At 42.8% G+C, this 25,804-nt stretch overlaps 2 protein-coding genes across 4 annotated transcripts; both read right to left on the minus strand.

The window, feature by feature from the left end:
* Positions 1-6: 6 nt before the first annotated feature.
* On the minus strand, positions 7-2,227 carry pus1 (pseudouridine synthase 1). Its single transcript, XM_027003726.2, has 6 exons — positions 1,943-2,227; positions 1,630-1,871; positions 1,304-1,441; positions 1,102-1,204; positions 337-1,022; positions 7-169 (listed from the first exon to the last, which is right to left on the minus strand). The coding sequence occupies exons 1-6, from the start codon at positions 2,007-2,009 to the stop codon at positions 137-139; spliced, it is 1,269 nt and encodes a 422-aa protein (XP_026859527.2). The 5' UTR covers positions 2,010-2,227; the 3' UTR covers positions 7-136.
* Positions 2,228-3,858: 1,631 nt separating this feature from the next.
* ulk1b (unc-51 like autophagy activating kinase 1) lies at positions 3,859-25,441 on the minus strand. 3 transcript variants are annotated; one of them, XM_035527006.1, is made up of 27 exons: positions 24,761-25,441; positions 24,087-24,179; positions 23,959-24,000; positions 19,125-19,157; positions 18,591-18,627; positions 17,694-17,867; positions 16,389-16,462; positions 16,023-16,124; positions 15,476-15,534; positions 15,309-15,391; positions 14,974-15,024; positions 14,666-14,754; positions 14,115-14,274; positions 13,855-13,915; positions 13,584-13,667; positions 12,205-12,336; positions 11,547-11,698; positions 10,239-10,501; positions 9,938-10,101; positions 9,688-9,803; positions 8,786-8,908; positions 8,226-8,410; positions 7,830-8,005; positions 7,552-7,670; positions 7,277-7,434; positions 6,937-7,072; positions 3,859-6,843 (listed from the first exon to the last, which is right to left on the minus strand). In XM_035527006.1, exons 1-27 carry the CDS (start codon positions 24,848-24,850, stop codon positions 6,788-6,790), a joined length of 3,012 nt encoding a protein of 1,003 aa, XP_035382899.1. In that variant the 5' UTR covers positions 24,851-25,441; the 3' UTR covers positions 3,859-6,787. The 3 variants fall into 3 exon arrangements, with proteins under 3 accessions (XP_035382899.1, XP_035382900.1, XP_035382898.1); XM_035527007.1 differs by having other exon boundaries at positions 10,257-10,501; positions 12,205-12,339; XM_035527005.1 differs by having other exon boundaries at positions 12,205-12,339.
* Positions 25,442-25,804: the final 363 nt, after the last annotated feature.

A 25,804-nucleotide genomic window follows, 5' to 3' on the forward strand; every position in this document is an offset into this window, starting at 1 on the left:
AACAAGTCAAAATAAAACTTTTTATTTCAAAAGTGTAATATGGCAAATGTGAAGTAAATCATTTGACAGCGACAGTTAAACATAGGTTTAGCCAAACAAAACAATAACTGCAAAAAAATAATCCTCTCCAAATGATTTAGTCAGATGCACTTCCATCTTCATCTTCATCCTGTGGTAAAGGAAGAGATGAAAAGAACACTCAGTGCACGTACCATTGGTCTATATTTATGCTCTTGTAGTACTGATGCCAAGAACAAATATTTTGAAGGGCCCCAGATCAGAAGGAACAGTCAAATTAATTCTAAACTTTGTTACATATTTTTTATGATTACCCACCTTGCGTTCCTGTTTTCCTGCAGCAGTAGCCTCAAAGTCATGAATGGGCAGTGTTGTCATCCAGCTAACCATAGATTTGTCCTGACATTCTGTCTCCACTATACTTGGATAGATGTGTGCATCCTTAAAGGCCGCAATGGCGTCCTCCTCTTGGGTCCACTCCAGGGTCTCGTGAAGGCCATCTCCCCCAAAGCGCTTGTTGTACCGGTCAAAGTGCACCCTCTCCAGTACGAGGCCGAGCCCGGGAGCCTTGGGCACATCCACCTTCTCCTCTGCCCAGCTCCTCTCCATGATCTCCTCCCCTGCGTAGCCCTTCACCACGGCAATCACCAGGCCGATCATCTTCCGTATCTGGTGCATCATGAAGCTCTGGCCCCGCACCGTGATGACGGCAAACTCGGCCCCCTGCCTGACGAAGGGCTCCCCGCAGGCCATGTGGGTGATGTAGCGCTTGGCACTCGGGTCCCGCGGGCCCTTCTGCGAGGTGAAGTTGTGGAAGTTATGGGTGCCTTTATAAAGGGCGAACAGCGTGTTGACCCTCTGAAGGGTTTCCGAGTCCATGCGGAACGAAGTGTCTTCTTGGTCCCTGTCTTTCAGAGAGAAGGCTACAGTAGGAAGCATGTAGGAATATGTCCTGGCATCACAGTTGTTTTTGGAGTTGAAGCCACCTGTGACTCTCTTGATGCCTGCCATAAGAGAATACTGTCTTAGCAATCTTGGCACACTGCTGAAAAAAGTAATAAAAATTCAGATTGAAATTTGTACCTAAAACTCTTATTTGTGGTGGGAGATGTGTGTTGATCTTTTGCAGAATTTTATCAACCAACCACAGCTTGAGTGAGACAACCTGACCAGCTGCAGAAACACCCTTAAACATAATCAGAAGAGATCTATTAGAAAACAAACAAGTGTACAAACCACATCAGCACTGACTGCCTGGAAAGAGGAAACAATTTAATATACGAACCTTGTCAGTCCTTGCACATCTTTGGAAAGACATCTTTTTCATGTCATCTCCATGATTCTCAGGAATGCACCCAGCTTTGATAAGCGCAGTGACAATTTCATCTTCTATGGTTTTAAACTGTGCATTTCCTGGATTTCTCTATAAAAGCACGAGTAGAATAACGATTAGTCAAACAAACAAACGCAAACACACACAGACAGACAGACAGACAGACAGACAGACAGACAGACAGACAGACAGACAGACAGACACACACACACACACACACACACACACACACACACACACACACACACACACACACACACACTTTTATTAACACTCGCCTGCATTCCATAATATCCTTTGCCTGAATATGCCACGAGCAGGGCAACTTTTCTCTTAGGAAATTTCTTCTCCTCGGCTGTCTTGTCGTCGTCTGTTTTGAGCTTCTTGGCCTCCCCGTCATGGTCAAACGGAGGGCTCTCCAACGCCCTTTTCAGCTGCTTGATTTGGGTGTTACTCTGTTCCTCCGACATCCTTCTGCAAGGAACACAGCACCCGCGGAACCTTTCGATCTGGGACCAGGCTACAAAAACAAGGGTTACTTGGTGGCGGTTCAGATTTAGACAGCGAATAAAACCAATACCGAAAACTCACCTTTAGTTTTAAAAGCAGAATTAATACATTGATTTCTTAAGGTATGAAAAAATGAAAAATTTGGCATGTTATGACGAATTCAGTTTGCTAGCCATCTTATTAACTAAGGTTAATTCCTCTACTCTCACAAAAAGTACATCGTGAATCACAATTAAAAACTTATTTAACTTCGCTGAGCGAACTTTTTAGACGACCTTTTAAATTACGATAGTAAAACGATATATTTGACATTATATCAATGCAGGCTATTTGGTTTGAGTTGTATTCCCACTCAGCCAGGAACAAGCTCACATGGACCAGTGAACTCTAACCTTTCACAAAGTATCGCGAGGAGCCAAAGGCGGTAGGGTTGCCAGCGACAGCCTACAAAATCCCGTATAATGCGAAACATGAGAATGAGATTCACAGTTTCTCTACATGCATTATGAAAAAAAATGCCAGAAATATTATATATGGAAGCAACATGACGACGTAAGAGAATGAGATTAACCGTTTACATTTCAAAGAAAAAGGGTAATGAAGAAACCTCATTTTTACGGCTCCCTGTGCACTCTGTTTCCACTGATGTAAGAACTTCATCGAGCTCATCACTGTCACGCAAGGGAAAACAAAATACGTGCAGTGCATTGGCTCCCCAGGACCTTGACTGAGAACAACTGGCTTCTATCCTTTATCCTCCCAAGGCCATTGTATTAGAATAATTAGTACATATTTAAACCAAAAGTCAGGCATATTTGCTTCCTTTCCTGTTAATTCCCTGTTAATCTCAGATGCCAAGTAGGCTATTAAACTCCAAATAAGCAAGAGACATCAAGGTATTTACTACTGTCTTGCTTTCTATATAACTCAGTCCACTGTAAGAAATTTGGCAATGAAGAGTCAGGAAACAGAGAAACTTCAAATTAGGTTTTTCTTGGTCAAAAACAGTGCAAGTCTACCAACGGGCAGGTGGTTCAACAACACAGAAGTGTCGTCAAACTTGAGAATAAGGGGCAGTAGGAGGAAACGTGGGAGGGGGGTAGACAGAAAAGTTAGATGAAGAGCTATCACCTCCTGACCTCGATGCTTCACAGGTGGGCACCATGGCACAGAAGATTTAGAGACATTCAGAAAAGTACAAAAACACAAATATAAAAACAATCAAAACATTAATATATATATATATATATATATATATATATAAATATATATATATATATATATATATATTCCTTCAAATTCCCCTTTGATTCTCCCTAATGGACAATCACAATGCAAACTTAGTCAACCTATGCCATGTACATGCAGGAGTGCTGGCTAGTCAAACCTGCCCTTCAACAAAAGCTATCTAGAAATAGTTTAGCATACCGTGCCAAAAATAGATAACAAAAAATCTCAGATGAGTACAGACTCCACACAAACATCATTCATTTAAGTAGCAAACAAACAAACAATAATAATGAGTACAATAACAGATGATAAACATTCTAATTCGACAATATTGTGCCAAAAGGATCCCCTAAGTTCTCTCACCCATCCTAGAGCCTGGTCCTGTGAGTCAACCTTGTAATGAAGAGAAGTCATTACAGTATTATTTACATCATTATTTAGGTCTTTGCTAGGGTCATTAGAGCAGCTCTCAGGCCTATTATTGAACAGAATACACGGTTCACCCCCAAACTGGTTTGTCCATGTTTATGCTTGTGTTCTCATTTTATGTTCTGTAAGACTAGGAACCGAGTTATTCATTGAGAGAAACGTATAAATGAATGCAGTTTTTTCAAATATTTCTATAGTGATGCTGCTCAGAAGGGTCAATTGATATTTTTTGAAGCCAAGCGCCAGTGGCCACATTAGGACAATGTAGTGGGACTTGGCCATAAGACGATACAAACACTGAATTCATCAGTCAGCACAGAGTAGACAAAGAGGAGACATTTGAATCATCTTGCTTTTATTTGTGTTGTACCTTTTAAAGCAGAAAGTTACACCTGGTATATAGACACTGAAATAATGTGTACATTTCCTCAAGTTATTACTGAGTGGACTATAAGAAATGCTTAACAGTGGAATGACAGGCAGGAGACTGAACGGCTTTCTCTTTGGTGGGTGAATGAAACAGAGAGTACATCTTAAATGAGTCGGCTTTGTGTATATACATGTTTGGTGCAATAATTTACAATACTTATTTACAAACGGTACTTGGAGATCAAGGTAAAATATCACCAAAGCAACAAAGAAGTCACCTTTCTGGTAGGTACACAGAGTACTGAAAATACTTGGGGTTGGTGAGATGACCTCAAGCACGATTAGTGTCTCCCATGACTATTAGTGCAGCTTAAACTAAAAGATTACTTCAGTTACTGCCAAGACTTCACATATTGGCCAAAATATTATTTAGGAACTTTCAGAGAGTTAAGATACAGTACACACAATCAGATGATCTAGCTGATCTGACATTAACCAACATTAGCTTCAAAGGGTCTTCAAAGCTAATGAACATTAGCTTGTAAAGATTCTAACACAAATATCAATAACAAGTTTAAAAAAATAAACAGCCCAATGTCTTTGGAACATTGTCAGAACCCACAGGAAATCCCATGCATTTGATAATGCACAAATTACAATTACACACTTATGTGGAGAAATATGGGCAGAACAGTGACACGTGTAATGCATTCTACTCAGTCCATATCGTAACTGGCCGTTGTTATGCATCAACGATCAAAAAAATGCTTCACCCTTCCAAAACCAAGTCCGCTTATGATTAAAGTATAGCATATACTAATTATCTAAATTATCTTTTCACAAAGTCAATCCAAACACATAATCCGAACTACACTTCGCAAACATAGCTGAAGCCATTATTATAATCTCAACTCAGTCAAATATGATCAAACATCAAAACACAGGCATCAATCCACATGACTACTAGTAAATACTTAAGCCCCCACCCCCAAAACAAACTATTTTTTTTTCAGTGTTTCAATTTTTGCTTTTTTTCTTGAAAGGCACATTTTAAATAGCTTAAACCTGTCTCCCACTCTCTCTCTCTCTCACACACACACACACACACACACACACACACACACACACACACACACACACCTCAAAAGACAGCACACATCATTAAATCTCAAGTTTAAAAGTACTCACTGGATACACTCTAAAAGCAAACATTGCAAGTTGTGTTACACGTTCCACCTGTCAGAGTCTCTCCCTACACTACAGTACTGAGGAGCCCTCATACAGAGCAGTAAACATAAAGAAGGTATTAGGCCCAGACCTGCCCCTTAGTTACCTGGTCCAGGTTATGAACAGTCTACATTCATCACATGCATTAGAGAGTATATAGCTGGCTACCAACAACCATTTTAAGGCTGGCAGGTGGGTCAAACCAGCAGACTAAAACATGATTAGGTGTGGCAAAAGTCAGAACGAGCTCCCTGTGTGCATGGCTGTGAAATTCTTGATCTCTACTGAAAAAAAATCTCAGTGGACATACACTATCAGAAAACGCTAAGCTCTGTACGGAACAGGGAACAGAAGGTCGCAAAGCTTGTTGCACAAAGCAAAGCACGCTGCATGTTATTGGTCTTCAATCACCTGACCCAGCTCCTCAAATAGCAGAAAACCATCAAATAAACGCATACCTACAATGACACAGTTTCAAATAACAAAAGCATTGGGTTCCATCCCTTTTTGCTGTGAATTTGCAGCCTGTCACCTGGGCATAGTCCCATTTACACACGCACTTCAAAAGCAAACTCATCCATACAAATATATGATTGCCAAACACAACATAACATGACTGGATATGTGGGGGAAAAAAAGTGAAAAACTGGTGCTCGAGAGATGTCTACATATCTCTGACGGTCATGATTTGACGACAAACTAGAAACGAACAATGCCTTCTTAGCTTGGTCAACATTCCCTAAAGTGCTACACATGGCCTCACTGGTTACACAAACTAAAATACTTTTTAAAGAAAGCATGAGTGCTTGGGTGCTTTCATGGTTATGGGCGGATCACCAGTGTCGAAGTCCCAGACTGGTTGAAGCCTTTAACTAGGTTTACTAAAAATACAGCTCTGCATCCTCTCAACAGCAACCATTTTTAAAGCCTTCAGTCGTGGTATAAAACATTCATTAAGTGAACACACCTTCTTCAAACTAGAAACAAATCAGAAGGGGAAGAATAAAATGATAAAAGTTACAACTTCAAAAACTAGGAGGCTTTCCTAAGAAGAATAAATCAACCTTAAAGGTTTTCAGTTTCTCTTGAAGGGACTGGTTGGGGAGCTGAACATTACTATAGTGTTGCTATTGGATGGTCTCAGGTCAGGATTATATGCAACTGCTGAAGAAGATGCAGGGTCCACCTGTCATTGCACATTCCCATTATAAAGTGAAATCTGATCCTATGTGAAAATAAACATGTTTACACAGTGCAGCTTATCCTTTAAGAAGAGGAGAGATGTATCCTTAGAGACAGCCTTGCAGAGAGAACGTGGGGGAGGCTTGAACACGCCTATTGTGGATAAATGATGCGTCTGTCTGCAGCTCATTGGCTGTGCAACTGGATGAGCCTAATATCTAACTGGCGTGCGGTATCAGAGAGGGCTGCGCTGGAACTCATGTCCGGCCTCTCTCCATAACAGGTCCTCAGCTTTACTGCAGGCATCCCAGTCGGCCATGGCGTGCATGTCCGGGAGGGCTCCGTCCTCTTAGTTTACACGCCAGGGTGGTCCCGGACACAAGGAGGCGCACAGAGGGCCAGAGGTGTGGAGGGCGAGCCGAGAGAGGTTGACAGGAATGCAGGAACGTAGGCTCGCTTGGCTGCAGCAGCAGGGACCAAGCAGAGTCTCTACACACACATGCCCGACTGCAAGGCAGTGAGACGGCGCTCGATGCACTGCTTACCTGCAGGGACCAGACCACAGACCTCATGAGGCAAACGGTGTCAATTCAAGTAGATGTTTAGAGAAAGGGGAGGAGGTGGATGGAGACACTCACACTTGCTGATGCTGAGGATGTCGGCCTGCTCCGTCAGCAGCAGGGACAGGCCCTCCATCAGCAGCAAAGCTTTGCGGTAGCGCTGCACTGAAGCCTCACCCTGGTGGAACATCTCATCCAGAGCTGCTGCCTGAACCTACAGCACCACCCACATGCAACACACGTGCACACACAAAATCAGAGAAAACCACCCCCCCCCCCAAATATCCATTTCTTTAGCCCATATTTTCTGGTGATTACATCACTAACGTGTTATTGAAAGTATAAAATACATATTTGGGGGGCCCTTATTATAACAGAGAGGCTTGTGATCAATAAGTGCATTATGGTTTCTTCATACCATCTGTATGGTGTGGCTGAAGATGAGCCTCTCTGCTGTGATGCTGTTGATGTGGTCCATCAGGCGGTGCTTGCGGGAGAAGAACCGCTCCAGGCGTGCGCTCAGAGAGCGACATGCCATCACACTCGACTTGTACAGCTCATTCAGCCTCCTGACCACTGGGACACACAGAGCCAACACCCATCTTTACTTTTTCCTAGACTCTGTAAAATGCAAGCGAATCTCAACAGTGTTAAAGGCTTGGCTTGGGTCATTGTTTGTGCTGCTATTCTTACCCTGTTTGACAGTGGTGGAGGGATAGAGCCTGCCTTGTCTGATCCCCTCCATGGCTGTGTGCAGGGCACTCGACAGCAGTTCTGCAGTCTTCATATACAGCACCAGCTGCTCAGCATAGCTGAAACAGACATACCCCGCATACATAATCCAAGCGAAATACATGTTAACTCAGTATAAACATGTTTATCTGCCAGTATGGAAAGCTTCATATTCCAGTGTGTAAATGCCACGTGGATGATCTGTACATTGGGGTGCGTGCAGGATGCTTTTCCGTCACCTCCATTCACGGCTCAGGGAGCTGATCTGGTCTGCCACCACGTTCTGCTGGTGCAAGGATGCGGAGGAAGGCTCCGCCCGTTCCGTCTCGCCGCCCCTCGTCCTGGCCACCTCCACCATGCAGCGGGCGAAGGCCAGCATGAAGCGGAGGTGGCAAAGCGTCTCTGTGTGCTCCTGCTGTAGGGAGATTGCCCGCATTGACATTTTTATACATTATTATGACTGAGCACAACTTGAGCAATTGGGGGTTAAGGGCACCTTAAGTGACCAACAGTGGCAACTTGGCAGTGAACCAGCAACCTTCTGATTACTAGTCCAGTACCTTAACCACTGAGCTACCACTGCCCCAGACCAACCGGAGGAACGGCCATGTCGGCAGACAGGTGGGCACACTTACCTCCATCAGCGTCTCCTCAGGAAGCTCGGGGGGTTCAAAGGTCACAGCTCCCTCTAGGGAGGGCATGGGGTCGGCAAGGCCGTAGCAGGGACTCGAAGGACCCTCGTAGGCTTCCAAACACATGCCTGCTAGGGGGTAGCGGCTGGTGAGGGATCCCATGGGGCTAATGGAGCTTGGGGAGCCTGCTGTAAGACAGAGGAAATGGAGAGTAAAACATAAGTTTCCAAGTTGCTTCCTAATGATGGTGAGCTGCTATATCTTTATGCATCAGCACAAAGCTTCTGCAAACTGCTGGTATTGCATAAAAAAAAAAAAAAAAGGAAAAGAAAAAAGAAATGTGGGACTATACTGTAGGGGCTATCGAACTACACTCCCTGATGATTTTCAGATATTGATAGAAATGTTTCTGCTTTGGCACTTTGGCCAGTTCTGGGGAGTCAGCGAGGAGTTAAAAAAAAAAAGGGAAAAAAAAAAAAAAAAAAAAAGAGAGACCTATATAAAACACAATATACAAATCTATTATATGCAGGAGAGAGTCAGGAAAGAGCACCATGCCTCACCTGAGAACTTTCTGGAGCGAGATGCCAGTGGTGGGGTGCCTCCACTGGGCGGGGAGCCCACCGTGAACAGCACTCTTGCTGGACTGCCTGAGCCCACCACCACAGTCCCACCACCAGGTGGCACTGTAGAGCAGAAGGACCATAAGACAATGTACTTCACCTAGCCTGTTTACGTATCTGCAGATCCTGTTCTCCTTGCAGCCTAAAATAGAACTGTTCTTAAGACTAATGCTTCTACACTGCAAAAATACATAAACACAAAGAAGAAGAAAGAACAGCAAAATTTCCACTGACTCTAGCCCCATTAAATAATGGACATTTATATTTTTGTCATTACGACCACATGCTGAACACCACCGGTGAATGTTGTGGACCTCACTAAGCCTCAAAAGATGGTGTTATTAGAAAAATATCTATAATTAGTGGATCATGTTATTAGTTGCAGCTCATTTTATGGCATATGTCACCCTATGTCCCAGTGTAAAAATACACATTCCCCTGTATATCCACACTACATAGTGCACTCTCACCAACCTACTTGCATATCTGCTGTACAGATTATAGGACTACTGAACCTTGTGAGTCAATACATCTGCTATGGTTACCAGGAACGTCTAAAAACCAACATGAGCAATAAATAATGAGAACAAATGTCAGGTATTTATGGGTGATTTCCTGGTGAAATAGACTTTATGCAAGACCTGGCCTATTCAGTTACTAATCTCATATTGACACACATGACAATACTCTCTCTAGTGATTTATCTGATGTAGCTTTAAACCTTCACCATATGGTTGGACTTGCAAACTAAATCAATAAACTGTGTTCCATGCTCAGGCACACATCTCTAGAGCTCATGTAAAGTATATCCACACTGCCGATAAGCGTGCGTGGGCGTGAACCTGCGACGTCTACGGCTCTGTCGGGGCTGAGGTTCTCCGCGCTGACCCCATCTCCCAGCTGTCCCCCGAACGCCGCCATCAGCAGCACATCAGACAGACGGCCAGCACTCTGGGACCTGGAGGGATGACGGCATGCATGCAGGCAACATGCGAACCAAAGGCGAGACGGCATCTTACACACCTTCGAACGATTCTCGACACATAAAGGCCATCGGCCTGCTAAAAGCAAATCGCCTCCAGAAGCTTGTACCTTCCAAAAGCCTTGGCTTGCTCCAACTGGCCGGATGCAGATCGACCGCACTCCACCAGGGAGGGCCTGGTGGCGGCCGAGGGGAGAGCCAAAGCCTGCTGGGTCAGAAAGGTGAGCATGTTCGGGGAGCTGGGCGGCTTGGGGAACTCAAACGGGGGCGTAGCCTGAGAAAAGCAGGAGAACACCAAAAGGATGACACTCACAAACTATGGATTTGCTCGTTTACAACGCACGTCATTTCTACATTGAAATGGAAACATGTTCAGACATTCATCGCAAACACACCCACGCAACCACACACCGAAAAAGGGGAGCGTACTCTGGACGGGGAGCCCAGGATGGTGGGCAAGGGGCTGCGCTGCATCAGCTCGCTGAGTCGGGGAGAGGAATGCAGGGGCCTCATGGCCACCATGCCTCCTTGAGGGGCCACCACTGGGTCCGAGTGCTGCTTTCTGATCGTCTGCTTGCAGCCGCCGGCAGCCTCCAGCAAGCAGGGAGCACTGTGGAGACGCGATCCCAGCCCTTGCTGCTGGGGCCGGGCCTTAGACTCTGGAAGCTGGAGCACTGGAGCAAATGGAACGAGGGAAAGGACACGTGAGAGTTGGGCCGAAGTGAAATCTCGGCATGATACGGAACACAGGCAGGGCAGATAGGAGTACGAAACAACAGGCAGGGTGTGGGGGCGCTCTGGCGATGACGGAGCTTCTTTTTATAATACAAACTTGTAATAAAATCAGGCGACGACTGTGCAAGCAGATGCTGAGAAAACAGTGTGAGCTCAGAGCTGGGGTGCTACGCTTAAAACATCTCTCAGCAAGAAAAAAAAAACCAAACACTGGCAAGAATGGCTACATCTAAAATGTTGGGCAAGTATATTTGGTCATAAGAATAAAGGAAAAACAAACTGACCAACATACAGGTACAGCATAGCAATAAGCATCTGGACTATAAAGGAAAAATCACAGGTGTGTATATATATATATATATATATATATATATATATATATATATATATATATATATATATATATATATATATATATATATATATATATATATACACATATACATACACACACACACACACACACACATATACATATATACACACACCTGTGATTTTTCCTATATAAAAAAATAAAAAGGTCCAGGAATTTCAGCAGTATCCCTTTTTCATGCCAACATATTTACACTATTCCACTTACTGCACCCCTGAACCTAATGTTTCACCACCTGTTGTGTGGAAGTAGATTATGTAAAAATACACCAAACAGCTGACGGTGCTCAGCAATTGCATTTAGGGCAGTCTGGAATCTTCATTCAGATCTGATTTAACCATACAGCCAACCCTTAGCTGTGGCCTGCAGAGCATGTCAGCAGGGAGGGGATGGAGAGAGGGTGCGCTCCACCCCAGCAGGGAGGGGATGGAGAGAGGGTGCTCTCCACCCTAGCTGGCCCAGTCGCCTGTCTCGCGCCCTGTGGGTGAGCCTGCCCTTGGGAGCTTGGGGCTGGAGCCCACTTTTGAAACAGAAAAAAGCAGAGTTCTTTCACAAACATGCAGCCAGCGCGCTACTCGCCAAATATGCAGACAGCAGGAGGAGGGGCTCACCATGTGGGGTCAGCTGGAAGGGCTTGGCACCCCCTACAGACAGCCTGTGGGAGTGCAGGGCTGGAGCAAAGCCACCAGGGTGATGAGCAGAGGGGCCGGTCCTCCCACAGGCCAGAGGGCTACCACCGCTGCAGCGGCGCGTCGGGGTGGACCTGCACGACACACACACGCATGCACACACGAACGAGAGGCATTTCAGGACACGGGTTACGCGACAATAAAAGCATGCAAAAACACCCAAGGTGAGACAGGCATGAGACATTACATGACAATTTCCTCCGGTATTACAAATAGCCATAATAAGTGAGCCAGCAAAATTGTGTGAAGGGTGAGAAAGAGCATGTATGTCTACGTCCCTGTACAAAGGGCTAGAGTGTCGCAATTATGATGGGACAAATATAAAATATGATTCCCCCAGTGTAGACATGTAGGGAGCCCCAATTAAATTTTTATTTTTTAAACAAAACAAAAATTTTAAACTAAAATAGGAAAAAAAAAAAAAAAGAAGTTTTGGTTATTTTGGTTAGTGGGGCCAAGGTTAAACCTAGATGTAGGCAATGAATTATTTCGTTACTGTCAACACGTCAATGGGAACTGCCCCCAAAGATAGTAATGCAAGACTACGTGTGTGTGCATATGATTGTTTCCATGTGCTGACCGTGGGGAACTGTCCTGGTTGGGAGTGTGCAGATTCTGCTCCATGCGCTGGTAGTTGTGAATCTGTGTGGGCACTGGAATGGGTACAGACTGACCATAGTTGCCATAGTTACTCATGGAGTATTCAGCAGGCCTGCTGAGAGTAAGAGGAGATGAGGGGCAAATGCACCATTAGGACAGAGGCAGACCCAAAGCACAGGGAGATGGGCAACAGAACGCAGTGGAGCATGCACAGAACCCAGTAAAACTTCCAACTTCTCAGAAAAACAAGGCAGAAAAAACAAAAATCCTTTCTTTCACTAGAGGAAGCAGTCAGAAAGGCAGAGAGTGAGCTTGCAGCTTCTCTTACAGTGGCTACGGGTACAAACTGAACACAGATCAGTGTCCAGCTCCCAACTGCATGTGTACTGTAGGAACATGTCTGTGCTCTCTCAGTATCTACTACTTAAAAATATTTTCAACATTATCTCCTCCGTGGTTCCTAAATCATATTATGAAAATCACATTTCCACTGACCCAGAATTCATTCACACTCCTCAGAGAAATCTTAATGGTTCTTAAGGGCATCTGCACGTTTCATTTGCTGATGGAGTTTTCTATCATTATCATGAAAACCATCTGCACAACTGGCACACCAATGCTGAGGCTGCACTTCGTCTCTACATGTTAACAAAGGAAAGTGACTCGTTGCTGACTTCAGCAGACACACCGCCAGGCGCATGCCAGTGGGCATTTATGGGCCGATTGCAGAAACTGCACACTGCTGCTGTCAAGGCCCCACAAACTATGAGATCCAGAAAATAACACTCTAGAGTCTCCTTAGTGGTCAGCAGGTCGTTCAGTGCTAGTGCTGCATTACTCTGAACTCTGTGCTCCAGTCTCTGTGACTTCTCTACATTGCCTTTCTCCTAATTGCAACTTGAAACTTAACTACACACTATTCTTCTTTGTACTCCCTAGTTTCGTAAAATTTATTTATTTATTTATTTATTGTAAAACATCTGCGAATATGTAAACTGTACTACTTCTTCTTATTATTATTATTATTATTATTATTATTATAATAATAATAGACATCATGTATATCTAGGAAATAACATTTCGTGTATGTCACCACGTTTTAGATTGTAGTGTTTTGTACTACACATGACAATTGTTAAGCTGCAGGGCTAGGTGAATAACACAACTATTCAAATGTTACATATATTTGCTACAGCTGAAAGTGTTGCATGCATGATAAAGTACATAAATAGCCAATAAAAATGAAGAAAACACTAAATCAATACTAAACGAATGCCCTTAAGTGAACACTGAGTGGGGAAAAGGGACCGAGGTAGCAGGCGTGGGGGGGGTCCATGTCATCATTGTTCCATCTCTTACCCTGTTGCTGGTCCCACACAGCTGCTGCAGGAGGGCGAGCGTGGTGGGCTCTTGGCCTGCCCTCCAGACGCCAGGAGAGAACACCTAGTGCAGAGACAAACACTGTTATCGGCCCCCTGAGCAGCGATGCAGCGCCTTTCACTGCCTCGGGTGACTGTGTGCGAGAAAATCTTGGCAGACGATGAGACTGTATAGTGTTTTGTTTAAACAACAAAAGATCGCAACAGATCCCGTGTCGAGCTTCGATGGAGAGATAAAGAAGATTCCTCACCCACTGTACATCAGACTATCCTGAAGAACTTTCCCTGAAGCCATTTCAGATGTGAGCTCACCTAAAGACAAGAGAAAGTGCACGAGAGAGACAGAGCAAGAGAGACAGCCATAGGGGGAGAGAGAAATAGTGAGAGGCTACAAAAATGAAAGGGTGATAGAATAACGAAGAAGTATGAACCCTACTCCAACATGTTGTCACTTAGTGGTGAATCAGTTCTCTCTGTAAGGTTTAGAAGTGGAGCAGAGAGGCAGGCTTACTGGGGAAATGAGCCGGAACCATGACAAAGTCGTCTGTGTCGCAGGAGGAGTTCTTGCTACTGCTACTACCGCCACCTGCACCAGCCGAATCCTGGGGGGAATCCTGGGTAGGAGACGTCATCACTTTCACTCGATTCTGCTGGATCTCACCAAGGGATTGCTGATATGATGGAGAGAGTGAGATGGGTCATGGGACGTTTGTCTCAGTTACACTGTCTACCTTTTGCCAATAATTCTATTTTCTAAGACATTACATTAAACAATTACAACTCAATTGCATAGCATAATAAAATTAAACTATGTTCAAAACTGAGAATATTCAGTATAAAGCACAGATGTATACCTACCTTTGCCAGGGGGTATGGGGTTAAAAATGTACTTAGAAGTGTGTGTGTGTGTGCACGCTACATGGTGCTGAATCACACATAGGGTTCACATAAGAACATCTGGCAATGCTAACAGACCAGCTGCTCACAGTTCATACGAGCTGCACTGAACACATCCACACACAGGCACGGATGCACACAAATGGAGGTTGCGCACACACTTACAGGAGGAGAAGCGAGATGTGAGGTGGAGGAGCTGCTACATGAGCTTGCTGAAGCTGAACTGGGAAAACAGGTCAGAGTCACTGGCACCGCTGTAAACACACACACACACACACACACACACACACACACACACACACACACACACACACGAAAAACACTGGTCGTCAGAAACAAAGTAATAAACTACACATGAAATTATCCAGTGAATTGAATACATATAATAATTGAAGAAAAAAAATTATTAGAACATGGACTATTTAAGATTAACTGGTAAATCAAAGATCTGTGCAGAAAGGAGAGAAACTTACATTTCTTCATGGTGGAGCTTGCCTCCAGGAAAGGGTGTTTGAAAAACTCATCTAAAAATATGAGGAGAGATTAAGATTAGAACATGATGTGCAAACACAAAATCACACCAAGTCCTGCATGCAAAACAAGGTTTTAAAGATATCCGAGGAGAGCCCCTATTGCAAAATTCACTCCGTTACAGAAATGGGCAGAAAACCTCAAACCTTTGCAATGGATTCTGCTTAGCAGCACATTATTAAATTCAGCCTGACTGGAAAGACCGTGGGGCAGGGCGGTCTGCACACAGTCCTGCCCGCGCAGCAGTAAAGGTGGCGTGGGTCACAGTGCCACTGACCGAAGTCCATGCGATCCTTGTGGTTGCGCTGCAGCAGACCCAACAGCAGGTGCCTGAGGTGGCCGGAGGTCTCGCGGGGAATGCTGGGAGCGCAGGGGAGAGACGACAACATGAGCACAGGCTGGGCGATGGGGGGGGACTAGAGCAGGTGACGGGGGCGCACTTACTTCGGACTGAGGTTCTTATTTTTCTCATAAAACAAGCGGAGGTCCTGGGGACTGCTTGCCTAAAGACAGCATTAGCACAGATCACAGTCACAAATGCGTAACGCGCAACCTGAGTTGTTAGCAACAACACGACTAATTTGGAATCAAAAAGGCCCGTCACTGAAATGAGCATTGACATTGGCTCACGGATTATATGTGATGAGTCAGTGAGTCATCATGACCTCCATTACAATCACGGTGATAAATCATAACCATCTTCTTCAATATTAACATTTTTACCATTAGTATCTCAGTTTGTGTAAATGCCCTCAGTTACCCCTTTTCTGTACTTGTCTGAAGCACATCTTTGATTTTAATGTGACATAGCACCCACAGCGCATACTGACCCAAATGAAGAGTGGGAGCTTTGCCAATCCCACATGATGCAGCCAAACCAACGCAGTAATCAAATAAAAAATAATTTCTCTCGTTTCTTATCTGCTTGGAGAGCATGGAGCGTGTGGTTTCTGTCCAAGAGCAGGCTTCTAACTGAAAGAACGGCACTCACCTGAAATGGGGCTTTCCCTGTCAGGCACTGAAACACAATAGTTCCTATACTCCACAGGTCAGCCTTGGCATCATAGTTCTGAGACATTATGACCTCTGGAGCCTGTGTAGTGAAGGTAAACATGTTCGCGTCTCTGTGTATCTGCATATTACAAACACTGATGTACAAGTCAATGGACCCTCACATTTTGGCTCCATCCCAATTCCTACCACATCTGAACCAAGCAATGTATAGATGGTACAGTTTTAATGTGATCTGGGTCTGAACAAAAGTCCGGACTGACATGTGTTGGGCAGGGGCTTGGAAGACTCGTCTGGGAAACATTACTCAAAGAAAATGATGTGAGGGTTTAAGGAGAATACTTGCCATATACATGGGGGAGCCACAGAGTGTGGCTGCCATCATGTTGTTCTGGAGGTGTCGTGCAAAGCCAAAGTCAGCTGAGGAAAGGGAAAACCCAACATGGCGGTAATTAGACAGTGGAGGGAGGAGCATGTTACCATGGTGAGCATGGTTTCACAGCATAGAGGACCACACTGCTTTTTCAGGTCCGTGTTAAAGTGACTGGTTTTTAAGCATATGAGAGAGTTTAAGATATGTACAGGTGCTCAAGCCAACTACTGGAGACAAAACTTGGTGAAAACTAGACTAAGGTGAGAAGTGACACTATTATGGGTCTAGTACTGAGGTGAAAGCCAAGCACTTTTTTTCCCCAAAAGATTCTTCTAGCTCCAACATACATATCCTGTTGACATACACTGCTACTGAAGCCCAAGTTCCTGGGTTGGTTATTCATTTGATAGTAAATGTATCAAATTCCCACATTATAAGCAAGATTGTACTTAGGGAGAAATACAGATATGACATTAAAACGGCAACATTTAAACCTAACATTTGGGAAACCCTGATAACTCATACATAAACACATACACATATAAAAGCGTTATTATACACTTACACTAAACCTAAAAGATGGCTACACATTTTACAGTGAGTTACAATCCACACCTACTGGCACCACTACTGCATGTTGTGGTCAGACGATTGACTGTAACAGACTTTTATACCCTGTGTACAGTGTCAGCAATTATTGGCTTTGTCTATTATCCGGGGTTTCATGAGTAATCTGGTTTTGACCAAAGGGCAGATGTTAATATTTATTAAATAAATGCACTTGTAAATGCTGTTAAATATTCATGGAAACAACATAAATGTATAGATGCACAGAATGTGAAGAGAACCGGAGAATTTTCATCTTCTGACTACTTTCCAAGAACACAGAATTATCTGAAAAAGCATTGGTAGCCTATAGATAAAGCTGTGTATAAGTGGCGTATATATACGTATACTTTATTATGTGGAGGTAGATCAGTTTCAGGATAATTCAAACAGAACTGCTCTGATACCCTATAGAATGTCACAAAAATACTAGTACGAGAAAAATAGTACTAGAGAAATAGATCTCTTAAAAAAGGCTGCATCTGAGGAAGCAATTTATGCACTTCTTTAAAACAAATATTATAGGACTAAATTACCTACCTCGAACTTTGCACAATCTATGTAAATGAAGCCAATTACAATAAACAAGGAACAGTTGAGAAATGGAGAGGTAGATCTCTAAATGCGCACAACACCTGCAGGAAAGGAAACACCCCAACCCCCTTCCCCTACCTATCTTGATGCAGGTGGTGTTGGATTGGGACTTGCGGCCCGCCGGGTGGGACAGCAGGATGTTCTGGGGTTTCAGGTCCCTGTGGATGATGCCTTTTGCCTGCAGGACTCTCATGGCACCTGCTATCTGCTGCAGGAATACCCGGATGGTGTCTTCACTCAGAGTGCCCTTGGCTGGGGACAGGCCGGGGCACAGACTGTTAATGCCAACCTTACACAGCCGCCTCATACTTCACCACTACATGTGCACAGCAAAACACAAACATACGTTCAGACCTGCTGAATCAGCCTACTAAAAGTTAGTTAGTTGAGGTTCACTTAGTATCGCAAGCAAAACGGTCATTTTCCATCTCCCTTTCGTGATTTCTCCCTTTGTTCCTCTAGGTACTTCTGAAGGATCTCTCTCCTGCAGTAAACTCTGCTCTGCTCCTTCAGTGTCTGATGCAAAGCCAGACATCGTGTCTTGGTCCTTCCTCTAGAAGCAAGCTCAGGCTGCACAGTGCACTTCCTGCAGCTCTAAACAAGACGCACACCACTCCTAGCTTGACTTCCTGAGTTCTGTGCCTGTTTTGCTGCGTTAAATATGCCTACAATATTGTTCCTTTCGTCTTTAAACTAGAGGCCATTCTTCTCCGGTGCTTTCACACAGGGCTACAAATGCTCCAACAAAAGCGTTTTTGTTAACATAACTGCTCAAAAAACATGCAAAGTAAAGCGGAGCTTTAACAAGGAGTCAGAGAAAGGCATTTTCTTCTAAAAATAAGTGCTTATGATTCTTGATTGCCACCAACAAATCTATATCTTGCAACTAAACATTTCCTGCCTTAAAAGATAGCCTGGGAGGAACTAAAGTCAGGGGTGAAAAACATCACTTGCTTTGCGTGGTGATACACTTACAGTGCAGGTAGTCAGCCAGGTCTCCTCCATTACAATACTGTTGATGGTCAAAAGAAAATTAAAGCAGCAGCATTACTCTCTAAACATGGATGAACGAAGAGACACTGTGCTTCCACTATGCAATAAGAGCCTCAATTATGAACAATAGAGGATCACTACATTGAAAAACACTGGGCACTGAATTATATAATAAAGCGAAGCCCATGTTGAGTCTGCTTTCCACTTTTTTTGAAGCCCTGACTACCACCCCTCACTTCCCCAACAATCACTACTTAAAAAAAAAGAAAAAAGTGAACTGATCAGGCCGTGACCCCTCATGATGCGTCAGGCTGAATCAAGAGCTTCAAGTAAGGAATAATCAAGCATTATATCTTTCCCCCCCCTTCATGTATTTTTACAGAAGTAGCCATGCACGTAGCCATGTTATGCCATGCATATTTTTTGGCCAGAGGGGCAAGCTAACTATAGCCAGTATCATGAAGAAGTGTGTCTAGGCTAAGGGCTCTATACAAAAACAAGACACTAAACCCTTACCTCCATCACCAAATACACAGAACTCGCAGTTTCCTAGAAAAGGCAAAAGTGATAGATAAACATTTGTGCACATTAAAAAAACTAAATATTCACATAGAACTGATATCTGCAAGAGTGATTGTAGAAAGTAGGATCAGAACAGTTTCCACATTAAAAGGGGAGCATGTCAAGTGCTCGGTGCACCGAGCTGACACTAATGCCTGTTGACAGGGTGCTGACTCAGCCTAATACCCATATGGCCTTCTGCACTGAGCATAAGGTTACAAAGAGTCAACATGGGGCCAACTCATGGGTCACCCACTATTGTTCTATAGTTCCAATTGAGAATCGGGCAAAAATATAACCTAGATTTGCAAAACATAACATAGTAATAATAATATATTTTACTTATATAGCACCACAATTTACAAAGAAAATAAAAATATTAATAAAAGATAAATAAAAGGACAAGCTGAAAGAACAAATATCGCACAGTGAATAATATCCTATCCAAAACATTTAAGAAAAGAAAGTCAAGTACAGGAAAAATAACTTAAAAAGCAGAGCAATCTAATTAATGGTCTTACTGAATTAAAAGGTCTTAAATTCCTTCCTCAATGTGTTTAAGTGTTCCAGAGCCCTTAGGTAATCTGGAAGAGAATTCCAGAGTTTGGGGCCACGGTAGAATGCAGCACCTGTGCTCTTTGGCTGGGTTGTGGGCACCACCAATATGTTTGTATCAGCTGAGGGCCCTTGATAGTAGTTGCCTTGTAATCATACATGCTGAGGTAAAGAGGCACAAGACCACTTAAGGTCAGCAAAAGAAAATTACACAGGTAGCCAGTCAGCTGTTTAAGGATTGGTGTAATGTTCGCACTCATGCACATGTTAGGACTCTAGCCACTGCGTTCTGGACCCTCCGTAGGCTTGAAAACCTTCGAAAATGATACTAATGCATGTATGAGTTTTTCACTATCGGTTGCTGTAAGGATTATTCTGACCTTGCTCATGTTACACAGATGATAGAACGCCGTTTTAGAGATGCTGCATAACATTCTGTTTAAAGTCACAGCTGAGTGTGATGCCTAACTTTTTGATAGGGTACTGGGGCTTAGCTGACAGAGACTGCAGATATGCTATTGCATCATTGGGTTCCTCACCATTCCCAGTGAAATTCTGTTTTGTCATCATTGAGTTGCAGGAATAGTGACCCATCCAGGACTCCATGTCTCCTAGGCAATTAAAAATCAATGGGCCCCTGGGGATCAGCAGCTAGGGTCATATATAATTGTGTTATCTGCATAAACAAAATATGATATATACACTGATGACTTTGCCAGCTGTATAGAGTATAAAGATTAAAAAGAGTGCTGGTGTCAAAACTGAGCCCTGGGGGACACCACAGGAAAGTGCATGGTGTTTAGCTCTGTTGTCACCCAGTGAGACATGGTACTCATTACTGGTAAGATAAGGATGAAACCACTTCAGAACAATACCAGTTAGATCAACCCAGCCTTTTAGAGGATTTAGCAGTATACGATGGTCCACAGTGTCAAGTGCTACATTGGAAATCAAGTTCAAGGAGACCCAGAATAGACATGTCACTGGTATCATGGTTTAGCCTAAGACTGTTTAAGATTTTGGTTAGTGTAGTTTCTGTGCTGTGATCTTATTCAGTCAAGTAGTGTTAAAGTAACTGAAGAGATACCACTTTCTCCAAGGTCTTTCTTAAGAATGGAATGTTGGCAATCAGTCTATTATTGTTAAGACTTGCAGGATCTAGATTACTCTTTTTCAGAATAGGCCCGATAGCCAGTGTTTTGAGACACTGTGGGACAGATTCCTTTTAAGCTCAGAGTAACAATATCAACAATGTCTTTTGATAGAGTGCTGAAATCCTCTTTAAAGAATTGAGTTATTTTGGGGTCTAAGGGAGCAGTGTTTAAGTGAAATCAGTTTTGTAAGTGGTTAAAGGTCTGTCTCTAAGAAGGCGCACACCGTGCAGAGCTGGTGGGGGGGGGGTGTCACTGGCGATTACATACCTATTGGAAACAGATTTTACTACCAAAGAATTATTCAGACTTGAATAATGCTATTCAAGTGACAGAATGCTAAACTTCTTAAAAATATCAGTTTACAGATTTTTTTTAAGTGGACAGTGAGTAAAATGGTATTAATACATTCACTCAGTCTTAATGTAAGGCTATTGACCAGGCCAGCACAGGTTAAGGCCTTAACATGGGGAGTGACAAAGATATTTTGCATCTTTAACGCATAAAGCATTTTGTAATAGTTTTAATAGTTTCAAAATGGCAAAGCAAAGCGAATGTAAAGAAAATACAGTAATGGAGAACATGAACAAATTTGACATCTTGGTCTCTAACTTAAGATATATAACTGAATCTAAGGTATAGCCATGTTTATGTGAGGTGCGAATTACATGATGTGCTAGGTCACAGGAATTAAAGAACATGATGAGATCTCTGTGGGCTTGTGAAGGTGGATAATAAAATAACCAGTGAGTAAAATATGGTCATTCATAGTTTTGATAACAGTTCACCAAATTCCTCAAGAAAACCTGGGTAATGTCTAGGGGTCATACAGAACTATCATTACAACTGATTGTTTACACCCAAGATTAATAGCAAGATACTAAAAAGTGCTGTATTCAGCAAAACATTAGCCTAAGACACATCTTGCTATGAAAAAGCACATTCCCATCTCTCATTGTTTATTAGCCTTAGGAACACTGAGAAAAAAAACACTGAGGTGAAGTCAATTCATTAAGCGAGAAATTGTCGTCACTGCTGAGCCAAAAAGATGATATCTAAATCAGTCTTCAACCAGTTGCCCATAGTATAGCAGATATCATTTTGATTGCATAAATTGGATTTCCACATATATAAAAACAACTCCATGAATAGTCATCAAATTCTTACTTCCAAAAAAAGTCTGCTGACATATCGCAGTTAATTAAATTTTCTGGATCAAACTTGTCCAAAGTGACTACTCATGACAACCATAAATGAACTCCTCTGTTCAGTGTTTGCTTCCATGTCAGCCTTAATGCAGTTTATTTATTTATTTTTAACAAGACTATGGAAAACCAGACCTCTTCTAAAAAAAGCCAGACCAGCCAAGTCAGAACTTACTCATATCACTCGGCAACAGCTGACCTCTCTCGTCTCTGCAGCCAATCAGCCGAGCTGGACGGCCTGATAAATGAAGAGGGCAGCTCCACTGACTCATCGAAGGTAAAGAGTTGTTCTTTTCTTTGTGCTGGAGATTGAGGCCAGGCAGAGAGGCTAGCCAGCTACGTGCCTCCTGTTGGCTCTAGCCTAGGCTCAGACCTTTATGCCCGTCTATGGAGATCAGTACATATCTAAGCCATCTTTTATGATAGCTAAAGGTAGATGGTTACCTAGATGATATACCCAACACTGTAAACACTCTTAGCTCTGTCATACACTGGCTGCCTTTTGCATGCCCAAGTGGGTGAGAGTTATCTTGCAGATAAGACTGTTTTAACTAATAAAGAATGGCATTAGTGATGATGAGACGGTATTATTACAGGCCAAACAATAAGATCACAAACTTTTTTCTCTTAATGTGAAGGAAACAATTTCATAATTATTTCTACTTTTAGATATGTTCTAACTGAGGTTGCTGGAACGTTAAACTGTTGCCATGACTATCAGTACGAAGACAAACAATCAGCATTGTTTGTCTTCACGTACAACAAAGAAACACAACATCCCCAGATTGACACATATAATTCAAGAGCAGCAGTGCAGTTCTTCTGTACATGCTTAGAGCAAACTAACACTTTTCTCTTTTATTTTTGATCATGTAACAAAACTCGCTGGTTGAGATGCAAAGCTGAGACCAAAGAAGCTACCAAGACAGCATAAATGTGAGCAAACAAGTATATATGAAACGGCTTTTTCCCCCTTGTACATGACCCAGGATACAACTCTTGGGTCCTGGAGTTCGAGAACACTGCAGAGTTTAGTTGAAGCTCCAATCTAACACATATGATCAAGATAACTGAACCCATTGGTAGAATCTAAACAGTGAAGCAAGTTTATTTATTTTTGCATTAACCAACATTTAATAACCTACCAGAGGTGAGAGACAAATCAGAGCAGAAAGTGGTATTACTATTCAGGAGACAACACTACAGAAGAACTTGTCCCAAAAAACAATGCCACACAACCTCAACATGCTTGGCTAGTCCTCAGAGCCGTTAATTCACATAAAAAAGATTCCATTTCTGTCCTAAGTGACATTAATGTATGAAGGAAAGCACCATCAAAGAAAATTCTTGGACTGGACTCAGGAGTACAACAATCCCATTGCACATTAAATATGGTTTAGGTTTGTTTTTCACAAGCAATAATGTTCTTGATAGAAAAATGGCATAGCTAGCAGCCCCGCCCCCAAGTCAGGCATTTATTTACTTGTCAGGTTACAAGTTACTGCATAAGTCACAAAACATTTGATCCACCTACTCAATATTTATACACTCAATATGTTAATACATTTCAAAGAATAGAATGCGATATTTGCATTTCTTGGCCACACACAAAGCTGACAAGCATTGCAGAAGAGTGCAAACTACTGCTCACTTAACTCTACGTAAATTTGTAGATCAACCAGTCAGGACAAGCACAATGTAATGTCAACACAAGCACATGTGACCATAATGCACCAATGCAGTGCAGCTTTATATGTGGTAGTGAAAGTTACAATATGACAACAGTGTGTTGAATATTACACAAAAATAACCTACTTGTGGAAAATGGACTCAAAATGCAGGAACATGAATCATAAAATTAGACTGTGTTTTGCTCACCTGGAAATCATGCAACGCGACGATGTTTTCATGTTTCAGTTCCTTGGGAGAAACATATGTAAAAGTCATTTTCACCTTTTTAAAAATAATTACCTCACTCTTCCCTACCCAAAACATAGTGGTCCTACCTTTAATATCTTAATCTCCTTTCCTAACAGTGTCTGGGATTTGGCCAAGTTCTTCTTATTTATACATTTAATGGCAACTTCCCAGTCATATTTCTGTGGATCAAAGCAACAGTTAATTCAAGGCATGTCTAAATGTTTCACACAAGTGCCTTAAAGGGTTATGTCTGGACATGTCTGGGATATACTAAAATATGAACGTGACATTGCCCAACAGTGGCTTATACTAAAGTGTGACAAAGTGTAACGTATCATAACTGAACTGATTAAATAATTAAAATAGTATCCTTCCACCCGTGCTAAAATAAGACATTTTCGACAGTGTCGTGCAGGCTATGCAACATCTGCAGTGGTTTATGACATGACAAGGGAAGCAGCAATGATACACAGATTAAAATTTATTTTTTAAAAATGTACATACTGAATAATAACCGATAAAAAATAAGGCGTAAAAAGACCAAAACAAACAAAAACAAACCAACCAACCCAACCACCCCCCTCCCCTTGTCCATAACCAGTAAGCCTCTGTCTGAGGTGGCCAAGGCCTGTTTTTAAGGTGGCACGACGGAGTTCTGGGGACCCAGTATTTGCACTCAGCAGACATTGAAGCAAATAAATAAAGCATTCCAACTATATCATGATTTGATTTTGACTTCTAGCTCAAAAGCTTCTCTTACCTCGCGATGTCTGCCTTTGAACACCACTGCGAATGCCCCATGTCCTATGAGGTCCTTCCTACCGAACTCGAACTTGCCGACGGTTTCCATCACGCCGCAATTCTCAATGATTCGCTTATATTCTTGCCAAACAGGGGACGATTTTGGTCCACAGAATTTCTCTCTCTGTCCCCTTCTCCGCTGATTTGAGGAGGCAGCTGGAAAGTTCAATCCCACTTTCGTGTGCCATGGGCTGCCTTTCCGAAGAAATATTCCCCTCGTCTTTCATGGTAGCTTGCAAACAAACGGAGCCGCACTGCTTTCAACTATGAAAGAGCCGCATGTTTCTTTTTTTGTGTTGTGCGTTGTGCACCAACAAATGTTTTCAATTACGATTTGAATTGAATATCACAAAATTATAAATCAGTCAGCTTCTCAACTGCAAACTATACCTTAAACCACCTTAAATAAGAGCGTTGGTTTTATTTGTGTACATCCGATATTGTTACCCTATCCTACATCAACGCGTTTTCGAGGTAATCTAAGTACTCGTAACCTACATCGACGATTACATCAACAGCTATTACCACGAATATTCAACGTAACGTCGCTTAAAGTAGATACAAAAAAATAAAGATGAATCTGCTTGTTCTAACAAAGACCTCAGTTTAACCGAGACCCAAACTAGGGCGCATGCGTGCCCCAGCTTCTCTCCACCCACTGCTTACGTAAAGGGAAGCATATTACGTCACAGCCAATGGCAAATTCCTGGCTTCAGGAACCATGGGGCATATTAAACAGAAGATTACGGTTTGATGAATATTCATGAGGCTAACAGCGGGAGGGGAAAAATAGAAATTTTGCATGAACTATTGCATCACTGCTTAACCTTTATATCATTCGTCTATATTTGCACTTTAAAATGATTTAGTACACAATTTAACTTGCCTGCAGCCGACTGGGTTCTAAGCAGTGAATAATATGTGTCCTTATATTGTCTCCATGTGGTACATTTGGGTATTGGCGATAGAGGACTATCAAAGCAATACTACTACTACTACCACC

The sequence above is a fragment of the Electrophorus electricus genome, chromosome 6 (assembly GCF_013358815.1).
Source record: "Electrophorus electricus isolate fEleEle1 chromosome 6, fEleEle1.pri, whole genome shotgun sequence".
Classification (NCBI taxonomy): Eukaryota; Metazoa; Chordata; class Actinopteri; order Gymnotiformes; family Gymnotidae; genus Electrophorus; species Electrophorus electricus.

What these genes read in the sequence shown, in the direction of transcription:
- ulk1b (XM_035527005.1), bottom strand. Translation starts at nt 24,850, where the DNA reads ATGGAAACCGTCGGCAAGTTCGAGTTCGGTAGGAAGGACCTCATAGGA. An exon ending in CTGTGTATTTGGTGATGGAG is followed by an intron (nt 18,628 to 19,124) that starts GTAAGGGTTTAG and finishes GACCATCAACAG; the next exon opens with TATTGTAATGGAGGAGACCT. An exon ending in TCCCTGAGCCGTGAATGGAG is followed by an intron (nt 7,671 to 7,829) that starts GTGACGGAAAAG and finishes TGTCTGTTTCAG; the next exon opens with CTATGCTGAGCAGCTGGTGC.
- pus1 (XM_027003726.2), bottom strand. Translation starts at nt 2,009, where the DNA reads ATGCCAAATTTTTCATTTTTTCATACCTTAAGAAATCAATGTATTAAT. An exon ending in TTCTGCTTTTAAAACTAAAG is followed by an intron (nt 1,872 to 1,942) that starts GTGAGTTTTCGG and finishes TTGTTTTTGTAG; the next exon opens with CCTGGTCCCAGATCGAAAGG. An exon ending in GATGTGCAAGGACTGACAAG is followed by an intron (nt 1,205 to 1,303) that starts GTTCGTATATTA and finishes ATTATGTTTAAG; the next exon opens with GGTGTTTCTGCAGCTGGTCA.